Here is a 20,738-nt window from a genome sequence, read left to right on the forward strand (position 1 = left end):
GGTTGGGACACAGTGTAGGTAATCTTCATTACAAGAGTGGATCCGTCCAAGCTGGTCGTGTTGTCGTCCTGGTCTTCTGTTTCAGACATCGCTGAATTAACAACTGATGACTTGGGAGTCGCTTCCTCTTGTTGGTCTTCCTCGCTGGGGACAACTTCTTTAGTGTTGAGGATCTCCGTCCTGGTAACTCGCTTCAGTGGCCCAGTGCCATCAGCCAGCTGAATTTCATAAACATTCTGCTGAGGTTGAGAAACTACAACATAGGGGGTTGCCTTCCAGTGGTCAGCGATCTTGTTCCTTCCAAGGGGGTGACTTCGAAGAAGAACTCTTGTCCCGATGGGTATTCCCCTGTCGTTAACCCTGACGTCATTACGTTTAGACCTACTCTCTGCCTTCTGTTGCATCTTTCCTCTGGCCAATGCAGCAGCATCTTTCAACTTCTGTTGGTGTTGTTTCACCCACGCGTCTAGATCTGGTGGTGAAGTGGTCACCGTCTCTGCTAAGCCAAACATCAGATCAATCGGTAGGGTTGGCTCTCGGCCCATGTGCACAAAGAATGGTGACAAACCCGTGGATGAATGTGGCGTACAGTTATACATGAAAACCAGCTCTTGCAGGTGCTCAGGCCACCGCTTCTTCTGCTCTGAGGGTAGGGTACGAAGGAGATTATGAAGAGTCCGGTTGAAACGTTCGCACTGCCCATTTCCTTGCGGGTGGTAGGCAGTGGTCCGGCTTTTGGTAATCCCATACACAGAGCAAAGGTCTCTCACCAGCGCCGACTCGAAGTTCCTCCCTTGGTCGCTGTGAATTCTCCTTGGTACACCGTACTTTTGAAACCATTCCTTGGCAAGTACCTTCGCGACAGTTGATGCCTTCTGGTCCCGGCGAGGTACCGCGATGGAGAATTTGCTGAAAAAATCAGTCATGACCAGAACGTTTTCTTTGCCATCTGAAGATTTCTCCATCAGGGTGAAGTCGATCGCAAGGACGTCAAGGGGATGTTCAGCAAGAAGGGTTCCAATGGTGGGTCTGATGTTTGGAACTGGTGCCTTTGCAACAGTACATCGCTCGCACTTCTTACACCACCTCTCTACGTCTGCAGCAATGCCTGGCCAGTAGAACCTCTGTCTTACCAATTCAAGGGTGCGCTCCTGTCCCTGGTGTCCACCTTGGTTGTGAAGAGCCGTTAGTGCCACTGGCTGTAGCTTGGTGGGCAGAATTAACTGAGTACGATCACCTTCCAAAGGATCTTGGGAATGAAGATAGAAAACACCATCCTTCTCTCGGATTCTATCCCATTTCCGTATGAGATTTCTCGTGGCTGTCGTCTCTTGTCTCAGTTGGGTCAAGTCTGGTTTGGCTCCATGCTTCCAGAACACAAACAGTCTGGAGATAACTGGGTCCTCACTCTGCAGTCTGGCCAATTCTTCAGGAGTGTACCCTGGGAGGGTAGTCGTTGCTGGGGTAGCCTCTACAGCAATGGCTGAGCGAACGCTTACTCGGTTTACCTTGGGTGCTGCGTCAGAAATCTCCTGTAGTGATGTAGAGTGGGTTACCTCTGGCAGAGTCTCTTCGGCATGAGCTGTCTGGCGACTTAGAGCATCAGCGTTCGCGTTGGACCTGCCAGAACGATACTTGATGTTGAAGTTAAATTGGGCAAGCTGGCTCACCCATCTCATCTCCGCTACAGCAAGCTTGGCCGATTTAAGATATGACAAAGGGTTGTTGTCCGTATAAACGAAGATAGTCTCGAAACTTCTCCGTTATGGCCCATTTAAGACCAAGCAACTCCAGCTTCATCGAACTGTAGTTCGACATATTCCTCTCGGGTGGACGGAGACTTCTACTGGCATAGCAGAGAACCACCTTGCCGTGCTTCTGCTCTTGGGACAAGACAGCTCCCAAACCATCAAAGGAGGCATCAGTCTCGACGATGAAAGGCAGGCTGAAATCCGGATAACCCAGGATAGGAGGGGACGTCAGTCGCGCTTTCAACTGCTCGAAGGCCTTGGTGCAGTCTACGTTCCACCGTTGTTGAAAATCCTGCTGTTGACTTGACGAAGGACGTCTCCAGGCAGCTCCCTTCTTACACCCATGTTTAGTGAGAAGTGCATGGAGAGGTGCTGCAATTTGACTAAACCATTTCACAAACTTCCGGTAGTAGCCAGCAATTCCGAGGAAAGCTCGCAGCTGCTTCTCTGTTTGGGGTTGCTTCCATCCACCAATGGCTGCGGTCTTGGCAGGGTCAGTAGCGATACCTTTCGCAGAGACGACATGGCCCAAATACTTGCACTCCTTTCGGTAAAAGTAGCACTTCTTGGGTTTCAGCTTCAGGCCATGCTGTCTAAGTCGTTTGTACACTACCTCCAGTCTCGCTAGGTGTTCTTGGAATGAGCTGGAAAACACCAGGATGTCATCGAGATATAGAAGAAGACTCCCATAATTTAGATCTCCGAGCACAACCTCCATTAGCCTCTGAAAAGTCGCTGGGCTGTTACTGAGTCCGAATGGCATGCGAGCATATTCGTAGAGACCACCGGTGCCTGCACGGAAGGCTGTCTTTGGGATGTCCTCTTCGGCAACAGCTACCTGGTGGTACCCCTGCACGAGATCCAATGAGGAGAACATTCTCGCACCACCTAGGGAATCCAGGGCCTCGTCGATTCTTGGGATGGGATACGCATCCTTCCTGGTCTGCTCGTTTAGTGCCCGATAGTCTACGCAGAGGCGTATGCTACCATCCTTCTTGCGTACGATGACAATAGGTGCAGCATATGGGCTGGTAGAGGGTCTAATAATCTTCTGGTCAAGCAATTGTTGTAGATGAGCCTTGACATCTTCCATCTGGTGTGGGGGTACTCTTCTGTGGGGCACACAGACGGGTCGGTCAGTGGTCACGGGGATCTTGTGGGTAACGGTTGTAGTGAACCCCAGGTCATCTGCTCCTTGGGAGAAAACATCTTTGTATCTACCCAAGAGCTCCATCAGCTTCCGCTGTTCGTCGCTGTTTAGTTCTGTATCTTCAAGGTCGATTTCAAAGGGCAGGTGTTCTTGCATCGGTGGCTCCGTTGTGGAAAGACGATTGGATTCTACTTCTCTCACATCTAGATGGATACCGTTGCTTGTTGCCGGGGTCGCATCAGTACTGGATTTAAGCACCCGAATGGGGGAAACGATGCCAATCCTGCTCCTAGGCTGTAGCCACACATCCTCTTCGCCTAGGTTCACCATCTTTGCTGACACGGATCCGTTGATGGGGATGGAACAAGTGTCTATGACTGCCACATTTCTTGGGAGGTTGCCATGGTTTCCCTGTACGGCCTGGATCAGAACCGCCGGGCTATGTCGAAGTTGTCGTGTCGTACAAGTTATGACCATGCTGCTACGGGCTGGAATGCAGATCGGCTTTCTCCCCTTTAACCTTGCAAATTCTAGCTTGGGTGACTGTTGTTCACCTAGCTCGAACGCTAGTAGCGCCTCGGCCCAACAGTGGTTTACGTTCCCCTTCGCTGTCTTTAGGTAGTTCCTCCCATGCTTCTCCTCCAGTGCTGCCCTCACCTCACTTATCACGTTGCAGCCAAGAAGACCAGTAGGTGGGTCCATCTTTTCAGACTCCTTCGATATGAGTACACCAACACCGCCAAGTTTGACTCCGCAGACGTCCATGTCAAGCTCGGTGTATCCGACATACGGCAGCTCCGTTCCATTGGCAGCATGGACTCGCAGCCAGTTCGAAACATCCTGAACTCTGGGCGGCTGGGGTGTCAACTGCTTAAAAGTAGTCTCTGGTAGAATGGTGACTTCACTTCCTGTATCGATGATAAACCGGACCTGCCGACCCATCACCTCAACAATCACTTCCGGGCTCTTCGTCACCGCTCTACCAAAGACTTCCTCTCTGCTCCAATTCGCTGAGCCAGCTCTCTCTCCCTCCAGCGCCTGGCTCTTTACTGTGGAGGGTAGGCGTTTGGGGAATCTCTTGGTTGGGGCGGGTTGAAGGGCGTGGCCTCGGTCCAGGTCTGGTGGGAAGTGTGGGTTGCTGCAGGGGGGGTTCCTCTCGGGTCTCTTCTGGGTCTGCGACAAAATCTGGCGATGTGGCCTACTTCGCCGCAGTTATAGCAGGTCCGCGGGTCTCTGTTGACTGCCATAGGGCTGGGGGGTCTTCTGGTTCGACAGGAGTAAGGACACCTGTCCACAAAGTTGGCTCAAGGCATCCTGGGTGGCCTTCAGCTGAGTCGCCTGATGGTCCAGCTGCTTCTGGAGGCTGCTGTCTACCTCGTCCGTCTTCGCCCTAGTTGCTCGGGCCTCTGCAACAGGTGGTGGTGGGGTGCTCTCCCACGACAGAACAGTGTTCCGGAGGTCGGCAAAGTTTATGTCCTCCTTCTCTTGCGTGTACCGTCTCACCTCACGCCGTAGAGACACATCTGCCAGCCCTGATGAAAATCTCTCTATCAAGATGGCGTTTTTGTTCTCCAGTAGGGGGCTGTCCTCTGAAGTGGCGGTCTCCACCTTACGGAGTAACTTCAGGAGATTGAGGGAGAATTCTTGGATGCTCTCCCCTCCACGCTGACGTCTGCTGTAGAACTCCTCCCAGCGTGTGGACGGCGTCTCGTGGCATGCATATGTCAGCATAATGTGCTCTATGATGCGTGTGGGGGTACTTCTCACCAAAGGGGGACAGAGACGTACCTCAGCTCGGGCACTGTCAGCGAGATGATCCAGGACTGTCTGGGCGCCCTCTTCATCAGACATGTCCTTTGTCAAACGGAGCATGTCTTCCGCCCACTCACGGACTTCCGGATCTCTGTCGCTTGTTGGCTTCCCGGACAGCTTCGTTCCCTGGTCCCGAGGCATGACAACAATCTTGGGTGTCACGGCCTTCGCTAACTTCAGCTCCTCCAGCGTCGCTGTCAACATCTTCACTTGATCTTGCAGCACCTCCATCCTTGTTGCGTCACACCACCAACCCTTTTTTGTGCTTGCTTACTTGTATCCTGTCTACGACGCCTGTGACCCGACAAGATTGGTTTTTTATACAAGTATTTTATTCACAAGCACAAAAGATTAAAAAAAGAAGGGTTGATGCGTAAGTATAACAAGGATGGGAATAACTCTGAAAACTGGAATAGCTCTGAGACTCTTGGAAAATGACTTGTACACACGATGATAACTTGCAATGGAATGACTTAGTTGCACAATAGCTACACTATACCTTGGGTAGAGCTGGGGCTGACCATACCCTGGGAAATAAGACCCTCAGCAGGTGGGCTGCTGCTAAGTCAACAATTAGTTAACTTAAGAGGGGGCAGTCACTTAAAGTGCCTGGTCACACATGTTATCCCACTGTTTAACCATGATTTCCCACTAAAAACTCAACAGCGGGGGTTTTGAAAAAGGTGAAATTAAATTTTTTATTTTGAAAAAACCAACAACTGAAACTTTGTGATGTTATTTCTCTTCATGTATAACAAATGTTCAAAAATAAACCACCTGTTGGCTTTTGCTGATGTGACCAAGACTCAAGATCATCCACTTCCAGTGTGTGTGTGTGTGTTTACCTCTGTCATGTCTTTGACCGTCGTGATTTTTATCCGCCGCTCATGTCACAGGGGTATTACGTTATCATTATCATTCATAAGTAGCTTTTGACTCTCGGCTGAAAAAGCCGTGCGGCCGGGTGCATTTTTGACTCTCATTTTGAAAATGGTTATTAACCGGTATCTACGATGTCTATTTGGCCAAAGTTGAAATATTGAGATCATCCTTTATTGGATGTTTAATGTCAACATGGATGTCACCAACATAAGTATGAGATGTTTGTGCCTTGGACTGGGTGTGTTACTACTCGCTTCAACATTTGGAATATGTGAAAATGTTGGATTTTTGTTACCAACGAGCTCTCCAATTCGTTATACTGCTGCAGAGCTGCACGCTATGGACACCCGACATTTGCATGACACCGCTGGCTGTTGATTCTGGACTTGCCAAAAGATATGCGACGTCGTAAACGAGGCAAAGCTGGTGGAGTAAAGAAACTTTTACGTAAACTGAGGATGAGACCATATTTACCCTCAGTTATAATGGGCAATGTACAATCATTGAGAAATAAAGTTGATGAACTTCAAGCAAATACCTGGTATCTACATGATTACAGAAACATTTCCCGTATGTCATTCACTGAAATATGGTGAAGGACCGTGATGACCCTGATGAACATGTGGCAATAGATGGGTTTAAATTGTTACGAGCAACTTGAGCGACACGGACAAAGCTTGTGGTGGTGGAGTTTGTCTATACGTTAATGAGAAATGGTGTTATCCAAACAATGCAGTGATTAAATGCCATGCATGTTCTCCAAACTTTGAATTTTTGACTGTCAGTTTACGCCCATATTAATTATATTAATTATCTCTACCCTGGGAATATTCTCATGTTCAACAGATATACATGTACATTCCTAACTGGTCGGTTGCCAAGCAAGGAACTGATGAATTGTGTTCAGCTATTCATGATATTGAAACGAGGCTAACCCAGATGCCATGGTTATCATTAATGGGGATTTTAATCATTCCTCTTTAAAGAAAAGCAGTGTTCAATACCACCAATATGTCGACTGCCCTACATGTGTTACAGCAGCCCTGGATTTATTTTACTCCAACATCAAAGGAGCCTGCCTCCCCTCTCTCTCAGCTGGGTCAAGCAGACCACAATTTAGTGTCTTTGTTACCAAAGTATCGACCATTAGTGCAACATCAGAAACCAAACATCGTGTCAGTTCAACAATGGAATACAGATTCCTTGAGAGAATTACAAGCATCGTTATAGTGCTCTAACTGGAATGAATTGATTTAAACTAACCCTGATTTAGATGATCTTGTAGACGCAGTTAGCAGCTACATTACTTTTGTACATCAAATGCAATTTCCCCGAAGGAGGTCAAAATCTACCCCAATAACAAACCCTGGGTGACGAAAGAAGTTAAAGATTTGATTAACAGGAAGAAGCAGATCTATGGACAAGGTGACAAGATGCAACTTAACAGAATTCAAAAGGAGCTGAAGCTTGTCATCAAAACTAAGAAAGTTAAATACAAGAACAACTTTGAAAAGACTCTGACTCAGAACAATATGAAAAAGGTTTGGGAGGGAATGAGACTCATGAGTGGCTATTCAAATAAATCGGGAAAAAGTAGTCAATTACCAGACACATCAGTTGAGCATGCTAATAAGGTGAATGAGTTTTATAACTGTTTTGATAAATATGATTTTTATAATGAAGTTGATAACCTTCACGATGTACTTCAACAAGATTTAGATCTCTATAAGCAAAGTGTTTCTTAACAAGAAGTTTGTCGTCAGTTTAAAAAAATGAATACAGCTAAGGCAGCTGGACTGGATGGAATTTCTGCAAAGGTTTTACAATCATGTTCGAGTAGGCTTTCTATAATTTTACCTTTATTTTTAACTTATCTTTTAGACCCGATCTATTCCACAAGTTTGGAAATGCTCATGTATTATTCCTATTCCTAAGCATTCTAGTGTTACATGCATGAATGATCTCCGGCCAGTGGCTTTAACAGCCATATCAATGAAATTGTGTGAAAGACTGTTAAAGAATGTTTGACCCAATGCAGTTTGCCTATCAGAAAAATCGTAGTTTTAGTGATGCTATTTTAAAAGTGTTAGATAAAATTATATACTCACTTAGAACAGGTTTGCTCTTATACATGTAGTTCAGCAAGAGTGTTGTTTTTTAAATTTCTCGTCAGCATTTAACAATATTCAGCTTCATGTACTAATTCAGAAACTACAGTACTTGACCTCTGTGATTTACCCAAGTCTCTATTGTCCTGGATTTTAAATTACTTGACAAATCGTTCTCAGTATGTTGAAATTAATGCTGCTGGCACACAATCTAGTTTGATTTATTCAAATACTGGTGCTCCACAAGGTACGGTTCTGGCTCCATTCTTATTTTCATGATATACATCAGACTGTAGGTCTTCTGAAATGTCATGTCCTTTAATTAAATTTGCAGATGACACTGCAATGATTGGTCTGATTAGTAAGGATAATATCCTTTGTGTAAAGATTAACTTCAACGATTTGTCAAATACTGTGATTTAAATTATCTCCAACTAAATGTTTCTAAAGCTAAAGAAATGGTTACACATCGATTTAATCACATCACATCTACATGTATACTTCATCAATTACATTGGTTGCCTGTTTCGTACAGGATTCATTTTAAAATCCTGTTAGTGACATTTAAAGCTCTTCATGGTCTTTCTCCAAAGTACATACAGGATTTTGTTTCCATCTGGAAAGTATCTTCAGGGAATAATGGTATTTTGTTGGAGTATCCTTCTGGTAAAATGTTGACTATATTTGGTGATAGGGCTTTTTTGTGGCAGCCCCTAAGCTTTGAAATGCGCTACCGCTTCACATGCGTAGCGAACAGAAACTCATCTCTTTTAAATGTAATATAAAAACATATCTTTTTAAAACCACTCTATGGTCACCTTGCCAGTTAGTTTAGAATTTTAGCATAGATAGGGTAAGAGGCGTCTGTCTCCTGAAAAGGTCAAAACATTACCGATGCCAGCAGAGATAGGCCTATGTATTAAGTCACTAATTAGTTCTCTGTTGGCGGGACAGACGTATCTCCATACTTTTGTTTGGGCACTGGCCTGTTGACCAGTCTTTTTTCGTTGTCTTTTTATTCCACTCTGTGCTTTTTAACATGTGTTCTGCGCCTCTGATCATTTTGTATGTAAGGGGCGCAATATAAATTTTAATATTATTATTATTATTATTATTATTGACTAGTAGATGGGACTCGTCAGCCATGTAAGGATGCCCATCTAGGAGAAGGAAAACTCTGATTTCAAACCTGGGTAGATGGGGCTCATAAGCCATGGAAGGCAGTTCATCTAGGAGAAGGAAAACTCTGATTTTAAACCCAAGTGTGGTGTCTACACTGCATCACTGGGCGGATGAGCAACACCAGACAGCTATCGGCCAGGGCGGATGAGGTCAACAACTGGCCCAACGGCCACGTGTAAGGGAGTAAACCTTCCAAATCAGGAGTGGAGCCCCGAAGGCAGAACGGTGCCTTGCAAACACTGTTTTGGCAGCTCCTGCTGCCAAGCTGATACCAAACGTCATGCTTCGCATTCCTTTGGATTCCATCAGCAAGGCCGAGAGGGGGATTCTGATGCCTGGGCAACCCAGGATCTCCATACTTCATGCCCAGGCTTGCGCCCTGGAGAGGTCACTCCAGCCTCACCCTGGAGTGAGGACACGACACGGTAGCTGGCAGTTACGGGTTATAAGTCCCATCCAAATTGGCAAAGGAATTTTTTTTAACGGGGCGCCCAAGCCAGCTTCGACGGTGGGAGGAACCATCGTGTTCCAGTGGTCGGCTACCGCCCGCCTTAAGCCGGGTAGCCCCCGGCCAGTAAGGTTCGACCCGCCAACGTCCGTCTGCCTCAATGGGTGCTTGGGGCTTAGTGTAAAGCACGACAAGCGGACGTTAACACCGCACCAAGCAAAAAAGGAAAACTGAAAATGGAGATGGCAATGTAAGAACCAGGACTCTCAGACAGCCTTGACCAAAGCAACGACTCTCGCAAGACCGCCATTATCGACATGAGCTCGACCGACTCAATGTTGACATTGCTGCTCTGCAGGAGACACGACTTGGTGTCGACCATGAATCCTGGCCAGACTGCCTTGGACACTTTGGAGTGGGGAGCATGAATGAAAATGGGCAGAGACTGCTAGAGTTGTGCTGCTATCATCGGCTCTGCATTACCAACACCTATTTCCAGACCAAGCCACTTGCACAGGGTCTCCTGGAGACATCCAAGATCTGAGCGCTGGCACCTGCTTGATCTCATCATTACTAGACGAGAGGCACTCAACTCCATCCGCTTTACCCGCACCTTTCACAGTGCAGACTGTGACATGGATCACTCCCTCGTCTTCAGTAAGGTCAAGCTACAGCCGAGGCAGATCCACCATGCCAAGCCGAAGGCACGGCCTTGGATCAATGCCAGCCGCTCCAAAGACCCAAATATCACCAAGCTCTTCCTCACCTCTTGATCAAGCACTCTCCTCTTCCAATCAGCAAAGTGCTGCGTACAAGTGGATCTGCCTGCGTAACACCATTTACAACGAAGCCCTCGCAGCATACGGCAAGAAAGTGAGGAAGAACGTAGACTGGTTTGAGGCAAATGCAGCGGAGATGGAGCCAGTTAACGCAGCGCCTGGAGGCAGACAGTTGCCACAGGGGTCCACCACGCTGAAGAGAGGCGCACTTCCTTGCTGCAGGAGAAGAGGCAGAGGAGGAAATTGCAAAGTACAATGTAGCAGCCCCAACCCCTGTGTCAGCCCCATCCACGTATGTCTGCAACAACTGTGGCAGAGACTACCATGCAAGAATCGGACTTCTCAGCCACAGCCGCAGCTGCAAGAGAGAGGACAACCCCCCGGGCGCAGTCCATTGTTAGTATTGACGGACGGATGCCTATTACACCTGTACTACTACATTATTGACTAAAGGAAATCACGCCGTCAACCAGAGCCTGTGATCTTGAAAGTTAGGGAGGTGGAACGTACAACTTGTTATAAATATCTGGGGTTAAAAGAAAATATATATCTGCGAGTCGCCCAAAACAAGGCTAAAAGCCACTCTAGGTTAAGGGCTACAAGGAAGAAAACATAGACCTGCAGAAACTCAGTGGAGCTGAAGGTAGGAATTGACATGGGTGTCGTATTTGACAATGATCTGTGTTGGCATGAGCATGTAGAATCCATTGTGAAAAAAAAAAAAAGATCTATCGAATGTTTTGTCTTAGAAAATTAAATTTGTTTCATGTGTAAAATTTTATTTTTTGGGGTTGAACAAAGAATTGACTAGAGTGGGATTCGAACCAACGACCTCCGGATTTACGCCCCTTGTGGTTTATATTGATATTGTAAAATTTTAGCTACTTTTTACGACACCGGTTGCTAGTATTGGGCCTACTATTTGATCTGTTGGGGGGATATGTATGTGGGATTGCAAAGGATCGCATAAATAGAATTATTGAAGCAGCAGGAAGGATTCTTGTGGAATCGTGGCCGCTTATTGACACAGCATATGAGGATCTGCTGGCTGGCGAACTAACTACATGTGCTACCTAATGATGCTAACAATCCGCTTCATGATGTGCTTGCCAGCCGGAAGATCTCTAGGTCTGGTGGTATGCGAGTGCCATATTCTGTGACAAACAGCTACCCACCCTCCTTTATCCCTCATACAATAACACACCACAATCTCAATTTCAAACGTTGTTATAAATTTTAAATTTATTGCCCAGTCTCCAGTATTTTTCTTATCGCTTTTTTCTAATTTTATATAGCCATTGTCTGTTTTTCAATGTTTTTAATGTGTCAATGTTTTTACTGTATGCGAGCATTTGAATTGCCCTTTTTTGGGATCTAATAAAGATTATTGTGTTGTGTTGTATTGTAAGTGAACAAGTGTGTTTTTAGTTCCCTCTTGAAGTTGATGAGTGATGTTAATTTGAGCTTATTCCATAGGACAGGAGCAGCTTTGGTGAAAGCATGGTCTCCGTAACAAATTGTTTGATTTAGGTTCTACCAGCAAGTGAGATCAAGCAAACTGTAAGCATGGCTGCTTTCCTTGGTGGAGATGATTTCAAAAAGATACTGTGGGGCTTGTCTATGCAGAACTCTAAACTCAAGTAGGCAGATTTTCATCCTATTTGCAATGGGGAGCCATTGTGGTTCATACTTGCGAATGCGGATGCGATAAGAATTTGACGTGAATTTTATGTTCTGCGATATTCTTAAGAGATTCGAGCTCAACTCAACTCACTGTGAATTTTGTTGCGAATTTGATGTGTCAACATTCGTAATGCGTGCGCATTTGCAGGAAGTATGAACCAGGCTTTAGGGTACAATGAGTTATTGCAGCCTAAACTAAATTTATTTCTGCCCTTGCTACTCTTGGTCATCTTTCAAGAACATCAAGGATGACAACTTGAGTTGCATTTTGATGAGGACAGTGACTTTCAATGTTGCCAATGTCAGCAGCCTACACCTCACAAGTCTACAGTGACAAAAATTAAGCACATCAGACTTTGCCCCATTGCTCATGGAATGATCTGCAAAGCCAGAACATAAATTATCAATTTGGTTGGCCTGAGGAATGTGGTCCAGAGACGGAAAGAAAGTTTCAGTTGTGGTGAATCCCTGACTGATGTAGTTTTATGGAATGAACCAAAAAAGAGTTGATCACACAGGAGTTTTGTTGACAAGATAGAAGCGTGATTCATATGACCTCTGACTTTTGTAGTATGTTTATGACAATATGCATAACACTAATCCCCTCATGTCACACAGGTGCGATCATTTCTGCCTCACAATGGTACCATTTGGGGGTAGTAGCATGCGACCAGGACTCGTCACACTTTGGTGACAATTCCATGCACCCAAGACGCGTTGAGATTGGTTTCTGCTTTTGGTCTTGAATGTCACTTGGTCTTGGACCTCATTTATGATTCAAAAACAGTTTGTGACCATTAAAAAACTGGAAAATCCCTTCGAGGGCAAAAATTAAGAAAATATATCCTGTCCCAACGAAATCCTGCAAGAACACATCCGTAGTTTTGTTCTCAAAAGTCCTTCAACGCAACTACTTGTACATGTAACTCACTCCGTAGGCCTACATTTGTACATGTAGAGAAAAGGAGTACATTATTTGCGCACATTTAAAGTTTAAGAAAGCAAATAACAGTTTGCCCTGTCAATGGCACACTGCACTATTTTTTTAAATGAAAATGCCTGACTTTAAAGATTTTGCTCAACTAGGGCCATTGTGACCGCCTGTAGCTAGGTAGATGCGTTGTACATGTTGTATGCAATGTTCGTTAGTAGGGCACCATCCTAAGTTTTAATTTCCAAGTCGCTGGGGAACTAATACTGCTAGACTCATGATTTTGTTGATGTATATAAAACAGTTAAAGTTGTCACATCGTCATTTGACAAGTCTGCATAAAATATGTGAATTTCTAAGCCAAACTATGTTTTTTGTTTTGTTTAGTGGAACAGTCGAAGGCAAGAGAAGGAAACTGTCACATAAGATACTGCTTCAGGAACCCCATCTGCGTTTTTCTGGGTTGTATGAGAATAAGTGCTCTGATCTGTATGTGACTTGCCAGATCTTTTCTGATGGAATTCCTTTGACACTACCATCCTGTACTTCATACAAATCCTTTAACTCAAGATGGAAGTAAGTACATGTATGCTTTTATATTGTTTGAAATTGAAGTGTTTGTATTGGGGAGCGTTAGGTTTTGTTGTGGGGAGCGAAAGGTTTTTTTTTTATTGCATTAAACAGAGATGCAACTTTTCGGATTTAAATCGGAAAACCAACTTTTCTTATTTTTGTTCAAAATCTAAAATGTATAAATCGGATAAAAAATGTCAGATATTTCCCGACTTATGCTTCCAAATTCGCTATTTTTAAATTCAAAAAACTCGAAAATCTCTGTTAAAACCATGGAGAAACTAACACAATCCCGTCTGGTATTGTCAGCGATAGCGCGCGAATCACAACGCATGCACCCGGTCTTACTAATTGCCGTCAACTTGCCATCAACTCGCTTGTGTCAGTCAATTCGCCGTCAACTCTCAACCAAGCAGATATGGCAGGCATGGATAAGTTTTAGTCTTGACCCAAGACGGCACCGATCAATTTACACGTAGCACAGTACATTATACACCATGCAGTACCGATCATTGACGACTTAGGTCAAGACTATTCCAAATGCAGGAAAGCGCCCTCTGTTGTCGTGTTGTACAAACCTGTGAAAATGCAAGATGGTGGCCGACTGCTCTGCTGAGAGAAAATTTTTTTTACAAGAAAAAAAAACCTTAAATTTTTATACCGAAATGTTACCTTAACCTTGTGAAACTTCTCCTTAAACTAATACATTACAGTTCTATGCCTCTTTTGTGGATTTTAAAAACAAATTGGAGGAGTTGACGGCGAGTTGACGAGTTAACGGCAAGGAAGTATTTAGGTAGGACCCTACCAGCCTACATAACATCTGTACATGTATTTCTACTTCCGCGCTATTTCCAAGTGTGCGTTGCTGACCGAACATTTTTTTTGAAAAATAAGTTTTTTATACAACCGATCTTCAAATCATAAACCCATGAAAATGGCTGTTGACGAAAAAAGTGTTATTAAGAGTCAGTTCAGGTAAATAATTGACATACTTGCTCACGGTCAAAAAATGATTTTTTTTTATACTTTGTGGGTGGAAGGGCCTTGGGGTGCAAGTAAACAAAATTGCATTTTTAATTCCATATATAGCCCGTTGCCATGGTTACAGCTCATTTTGTTTTTTGGCCATTTTAGGCCGATTTTGAGGCCTGAAAAACTGGTTTTTAGCTCATATTTACAACTCCACCCCACCAAAATGCAAAGATTTTTCAAAAAACCTTTTATATCACTACAAAGTATCATCCTTGGCCTTCCTTGAGAAAAAAAATTATTGCTTTAAATATCACCCTTGTGCTATTTTTGCATCATGCATTACAGTATGTTTTTAGAACTTGCAAAATCGACATTTTTACCCTATTTTTGGACCCCAAAAAGTCAACTTGCCAGGGGTCTCAGAAAATTCTCCTTTCGGCTGTGATTAGGGCAAACATTGGTCTTTCCATATCTGGTGTCAAAAACTTGGGCAATTGTATCCTGTTGTGACAGTACTGCCTCAAAACTATACTTTTTTCCCCAAAACGTGAAAAATGCCTTTTTAAGGGTCTTTTCACATATATCGACATACGTGTCCACGGTAAAAAATAAGGAACATTTTTGTTATACTTTGTGGATGGTAGGGACCTGGGGTCCAGATAAACAGCATTTACATATCAAATCATAATATAACACGTTGCCATGGTAACAGTTTATTTGTTTTTAGGCCACTTTAGGCCGATTTGGGGGTCTAAAAAAACTGTTTTTTAGTTAATATTTACAACTCCACCCCACCAAAATCAAAAATATTCCATAAAACCTTTTCCATCACTACAAAGTATCATCCTTGGCTTTACTTGGGACAAGAAAATATTGCTATAAAATTCACCCTTGTGCTATTTTTAGAACATGCATTAGAATATGTTTTTAGAACTTGCAAAATCAACATTTTTACCTTATTTTGGCCCTCAAAATGTCATTTTTTCAGGGGTCTCAGAGTATTTTCCTTTCGGTTTTGATCAGGTCCAAAATTTGTCTTTTTTTCTGGTAGAAAAACTTGGGCAAGTGTATCCTGATGTTAACAGTACTGTCTCAAAAATAGCTTTTTTTCCCCAAACAGAAAAATACACTTTGAATTTTCTTTTTCTTCATACTGAATTTCGAACATTAAAAAGTAATAATTATATCAATCTTGCAGCTTTTCCTAAGCACTCTATAGGCTTAGTGGATTACCCAACATTGATCAGGAACGATTGATGAACTTAATTTTAGATCTTGCCAGGCCCAGCCCCAATCATATTTCTTGACATTGCATAAAACAATGTTCTGTGAATAGCGCCTCTTTTTTTGAAAGTGTTCCCTTTCGGTTGTTATTGGTGTTTTCATGTCTTCTGGGTAGAAACACTGTGTTTATTGTATCCTGTTGTGACTGATCATGCCTTAAGTATAGTAATTTTTCCAAAAGCAATGCATGCTTGTTAAAAATCTGGCACTGTTTCCATGCCCTTTGAGTAATGAATACAAAGTTTGTATATAATGGTATCCAACCAAACCATAACCAATGCTTTGAAACTGAGAGTTCTTGATTTGGCTACTTTACCTATTGTACAGGTATGATTCCCATTGCAAGTAGAGTGCGATGAGCATTTTTTACAGGTTGTCTTTAATACAGGGCCTACTCTCCTTGGTCCCTGCCTGCTACCAAATGTAAAACTTTTCATAGAGATAGAGATCATAAACAATGTAGTTTCTGTGCTTGAGGCAGATGGTTTGGAGCATCCAATCATGTCCAACACAAATGTGGGAAATTAAAAAGCCTGCTTAAAAGTGTTGGAAAAATTTGCCAAGATCTTATTAAAAACAATGATACTAACGATTTGCATGACGAGCGTAAGAGATCATTTAAAAGGAACACGTTGCCAGGGATCGGTCAAGTTGGTCTTTGAAATGCGTTTGTAATCGCTGTTATAAAATGCATGGCTAGAAAGATGTTTTTGAGTGATACTTGTCTGGATCATTATATTCTACTTTTAAAATATCTTTCTAATCATATGCATTTTGTAATAAACGTTTACAAACACTTTTCAAAGACCAACTCGACCGATCCAAGGCAACGTGTGTTCCTTTAATGAAACAACACGGATAGAAGTTGTAAATACTTGCACCTGCTCAACATAAATAAGTAAGATGCATTTGCAGTGACAAAAGTTTATTCGGGCTAGTTTGATTATTTTTTTCCATTCACTATCTTACTAGTTCATAATTAGCATATATGTCTCTGAGAACGATCAACAAAAAACATTGTCAAACATTACCTGCTGAACTCTTTTATTGTTTGCAACAGTACAACTTAAAGGAACCCCACCATGGTTGGGGGAACTGCTTACAGAAGGCCAAAGCAGGTGAATTTGGACACAGTACTTGCTCACTTTTAGAGCCTCTTTGTTCTGATAGGGATGAAAATGTTTAGATTGGTAGCGAGCAGGGAACCAAGAAGACTGTTAAAAGGCCATGTACAAATGTATACACAAGAATAGTAAAGAATGCTCATCGCACTACTTCTCTTCTTGCAATGTGAATCATACCTGTACAACTAGGTAAAGTAGTCATGACAAATCAAGAACTCTCAGTGGCAAAGCATGGTTATAAACTTTTTATATGTTACTTAAAGACCATGGAAACAGTGCCATATTTTTTAAACAAGCATGCTCGTTTTTGTTTTTTATCAATTCAAACTAAGGGATAACTTCAAAATGCATTTTTATTGTTTTTGGAAAAATTACCATGTTTGAGGCAGAAGTGTCACAATAGAATACAATAAACCAAAGTGTTTCTCCCCAACAGACATGCAAACCATAATGATAGCCCAATCACAACCAAAAGGGAAATATTCTGACGACCAATAATAAATTAAGACAGTACAAACTTTCTTGATGTGCAAGGAAAATTACAAAATGTGACTTTCAAAAAAGAGGCGCTGTTCACAAAACTTTTTTATTTTTTTATGCAATGTCAAGAAATATGATTGGGCCGGGGCCGGGGTGGGGCCGGGGCAAATTCTAAGATTTAGGTCATTAACAAGTCCTGATCAATGTTTGGTAATGCACTAAGCCTACAGAGTGCTTATGAAAAGCTGCCAGATTGATGGAATTATTACTAACTTCTTAATGTTATAAATTCAAAATGAAGCAAATATTTCAAAATGCATTTCTCTATGTTTTCGGGGAAAAGGGTTTATTTTTGAAACAGTTCTGTTGCATCAGGATGCAATTGCCCGGGTTTTTCTTAAAAGAAATAAAAAGACAAGTTTTGGCCCTGATCAAAACCGAAGCGAAAATATTCTGAGACCCCTGCAAAAATGAAATTTTGAGTGCAAAAAATATGGTAAAAATGTTGATTTTGCAAGTTCTAAAAACATACTCTAATGCACGATCTTAAACACCACAAGGGTGAAATTTATAGCAATAGTTTTTTGTCTCAAGTAAAGCCAAGGATGATAATTTATAGTGATGGAAAAGGTTTCATAAATATGCTTGTTTTTTGGTGGGGTGGGGTGGAGTTGTAAATATTAACTAAAACACAGTTTTTCAGACCCCCAAATCGGCCTAAAGTGGCCTAAAAACAAATAAACTGTTACCATGGCAACGTGTTATATTATGATTTGAAATGTAAACGCTGTTTATTTGGACCCCAGGTCCCTACCATCCACAAAGTATAAGAAAAATGTTCCTTATTTTTTACCGTGGACACGTTTATCGATACTATGTGAAAAGACCCTTAAAAAGGCATTTTTCACGTTTTTGGGAAAAAAGTATAGTTTTGAGGCAGTACTGTCACAACAGGATACAATTGCCCAAGTTTTTGACACCAGATATGGAAAGACCAATGTTTGCCCTAATCACAGCCGAAAGGAGAATTTTCTGAGACCCCTGGCAAGTTGACATTTTGGGGTCCAAAAATAGGGTAAAAATGTCGATTTTGCAAGTTCTAAAAACATACTGTAATGCATGATGCAAAAATAGCACAAGGGTGATATTTAAAGCAATATTTTTTTTTCTCAAGGAAGGCCAAGGATGATACTTTGTAGTGATATAAAAGGTTTTTTGAAATAATTTTGCATTTTGGTGGGGTGGAGTTGTAAATATGAGCTAAAATCCAGTTTTTCAGACCCCAAAATCGGCCTAAAATGGCCAAAAAACAAAATGAGCCGTAACCATGGCAACGGGCTATATATGGAATTGAAAATGCAATTTTGTTTACTTGCACCCCAAGGCACTTCCACCCACAAAGTATAAAAAAAAATCATTTTTTGACCGTGAGCAACTATGTCAATTATTTACCTGAACTGACTCTTAAGGGTGGAAATTAGCGGGTTAGATCGTCCCCCCCAATTTTTTTTGCATTGAATTTTTTTTGCATTAATTTTACTATTGGGCTAGTTAAACTTTTTTTGTGTGCAAACCAAAGTTTGTTTGACCCCCAAACTAGTAAAACATACAGATTCCGTATGTTCACCTCCGGCGACCGCAACAAATCAGTCCAGGTTTGTCCCTATTTCTGGCTGCGAGGTTGGGGTGGTTTACTGCGTTAAGTGTCCAAAACGTCACCACAAAATTTTTCAGATTTATTTTTCAACACCTGGTTGCATCTCTGATTAAAGGCACTGGACACTATTGATAATTACTCAAAATAATTAGTAGGATAAAAACTTGCTTGTTAGTGATCAATGGAGAGCTGTTGATAGTATAAAACATTGTGAGAAACGGCTCCCTCTGAAGTAACGTAGTTTCTGAGAAAGAAGTAATTTTCAACGAGTTTGATTTGGAGACCTCTGAGTAAGATTTTGAGGTCCCTAAATCAAGCATCTGAAAGCACACAACTTATTGCGACAACAGTGTTTTTTCTTCTTTTATTATCTCGCAACTTCGACGACTGATTGAGCTCAAATTTTCACAGGTTTGTTATTTTGTGCATATGCTGAGATACACCAAGGGAGAAGACTGGTCTTTAACAATTACCAATAGTGTCCAGTGCCTTTAGTGTATGGGGGAAATAAAAGTGCACTTTCATGCTCCTTTGCTATGCTCCTACACATGAAAAAACCCAAATGAACTGCCAAAGTAATCTCAAAGATTTGTGCATTTGAATATTTTCTACAAATTTATTTTAAAAACATTAGAATAACGCCAGCATTTGGTGGTTGCGTACGTGTATATTCTCTTTTCTTTTTGTTTAACATACATGTAACACTTTTTTTTTTCCACGTCTCAACAATCTCAACAATCTCTTTACTTCGGATCTCATTCATATCATATCGGTTTAAAGGAAAACAGCCCTCTTGGCTCTTCAGATATCGGTCTGGAAATTAATATATTCAATAAGCAGTTATTCAGGAAACATGATTCACAGATCATTTATATTCCTCTTTACTTTATTGAAGAATTACCACTAGAAAGCTCATTCATCAAAATCTCAAATTTTGTGAGCTAAAACAGTCAAATTCAAAGTCCAGATATATTGACTAATTATTTGACTGCTTGGGTCAAAAAACGTTTCAAACCTTTGATTTTCTTTTGATATCTTAACAGAAAATGCAGCTACATGTACATGTATACATAAATTTACTATTTACCGTAATTTCCTGTGGATAAGGCGTGCCTTATATGCATTTTAAGACCCCAAATTTTTCATTGCGCCTTATCTTCCGGGGTGCCTTGTCTGCTAAAGATTGAGTTCATTTTGATAATCACTGTTTGAAGTCTTTAGCTTATACAGCACGAATGGAGTGTGCACCTCCGTGTTGTCCTCTCACACCGCTCTCGTTTATTATGGTGTCATTGCTGCATTCATCATTAATAAGCATAGTATGAGTTCGATCATCTGTTTTATAACTCCTGTGTAACCAGTACGACAAGTTTAAAGGCTTTAAATGGACTTTGACAGAATTATAGAGGAGGTAATATAACTTTTTGACTTTTGCTAATGGAACTATACGCCATCTCTGCCACACTCCGGCACCATTACAGCTTGCTTATTCAACCCTGTACACAACTCTATAGCTACTGTTGCCTTGACAATACAGCTATGGTTTAACAATGGAGCAAGTTATGTACACTAGCAACAATGAAGTATTGCTATGGCAGCCCTGTGTGTTATTACGCCATCTCGACCGCTACCTTTAACCTGTTGCTTTTAAGATTGGGAGACATTTGTCCCAACCCTGGTCCAATTTGCATGAACCTGACAGTCCTGGCAACATTTTAATGAAACTGAATCATAACTGGTTACTTAAGGGCAAAGTTTTCTCCATATCCTTAATCCATCCAATTTACATACACGTACCCACAGACTGGAGAAGGATGTACGGGATTGAATGTTATCTCTTGGTATTTCAAAGAATAGAAAGAAACATCGCGGGCGAAGATCCCCTAAAAAACAGGAGGAAATTGCTATGAAAAAGAATC

The 20,738-nt window shown here is 42.1% G+C and overlaps 1 protein-coding gene across 1 annotated transcript in view; it reads left to right on the forward strand.

Annotated features, from left to right (window-relative positions):
- The window catches only part of LOC139941511 (phosphatidylinositol 3-kinase catalytic subunit type 3-like), a 249,235-nt gene that overhangs the window by 43,453 nt on the left and 185,044 nt on the right, over nt 1-20,738 (forward strand). Inside the window, exon 3 of the mRNA XM_071938045.1 lies at nt 13,114-13,302. Coding sequence (XP_071794146.1) covers nt 13,114-13,302 — 189 coding nt within the window. The remainder of the gene's footprint in view (nt 1-13,113; nt 13,303-20,738) is intronic.

The sequence above is a fragment of the Asterias amurensis genome, chromosome 9 (assembly GCF_032118995.1).
Source record: "Asterias amurensis chromosome 9, ASM3211899v1".
Classification (NCBI taxonomy): Eukaryota; Metazoa; Echinodermata; class Asteroidea; order Forcipulatida; family Asteriidae; genus Asterias; species Asterias amurensis.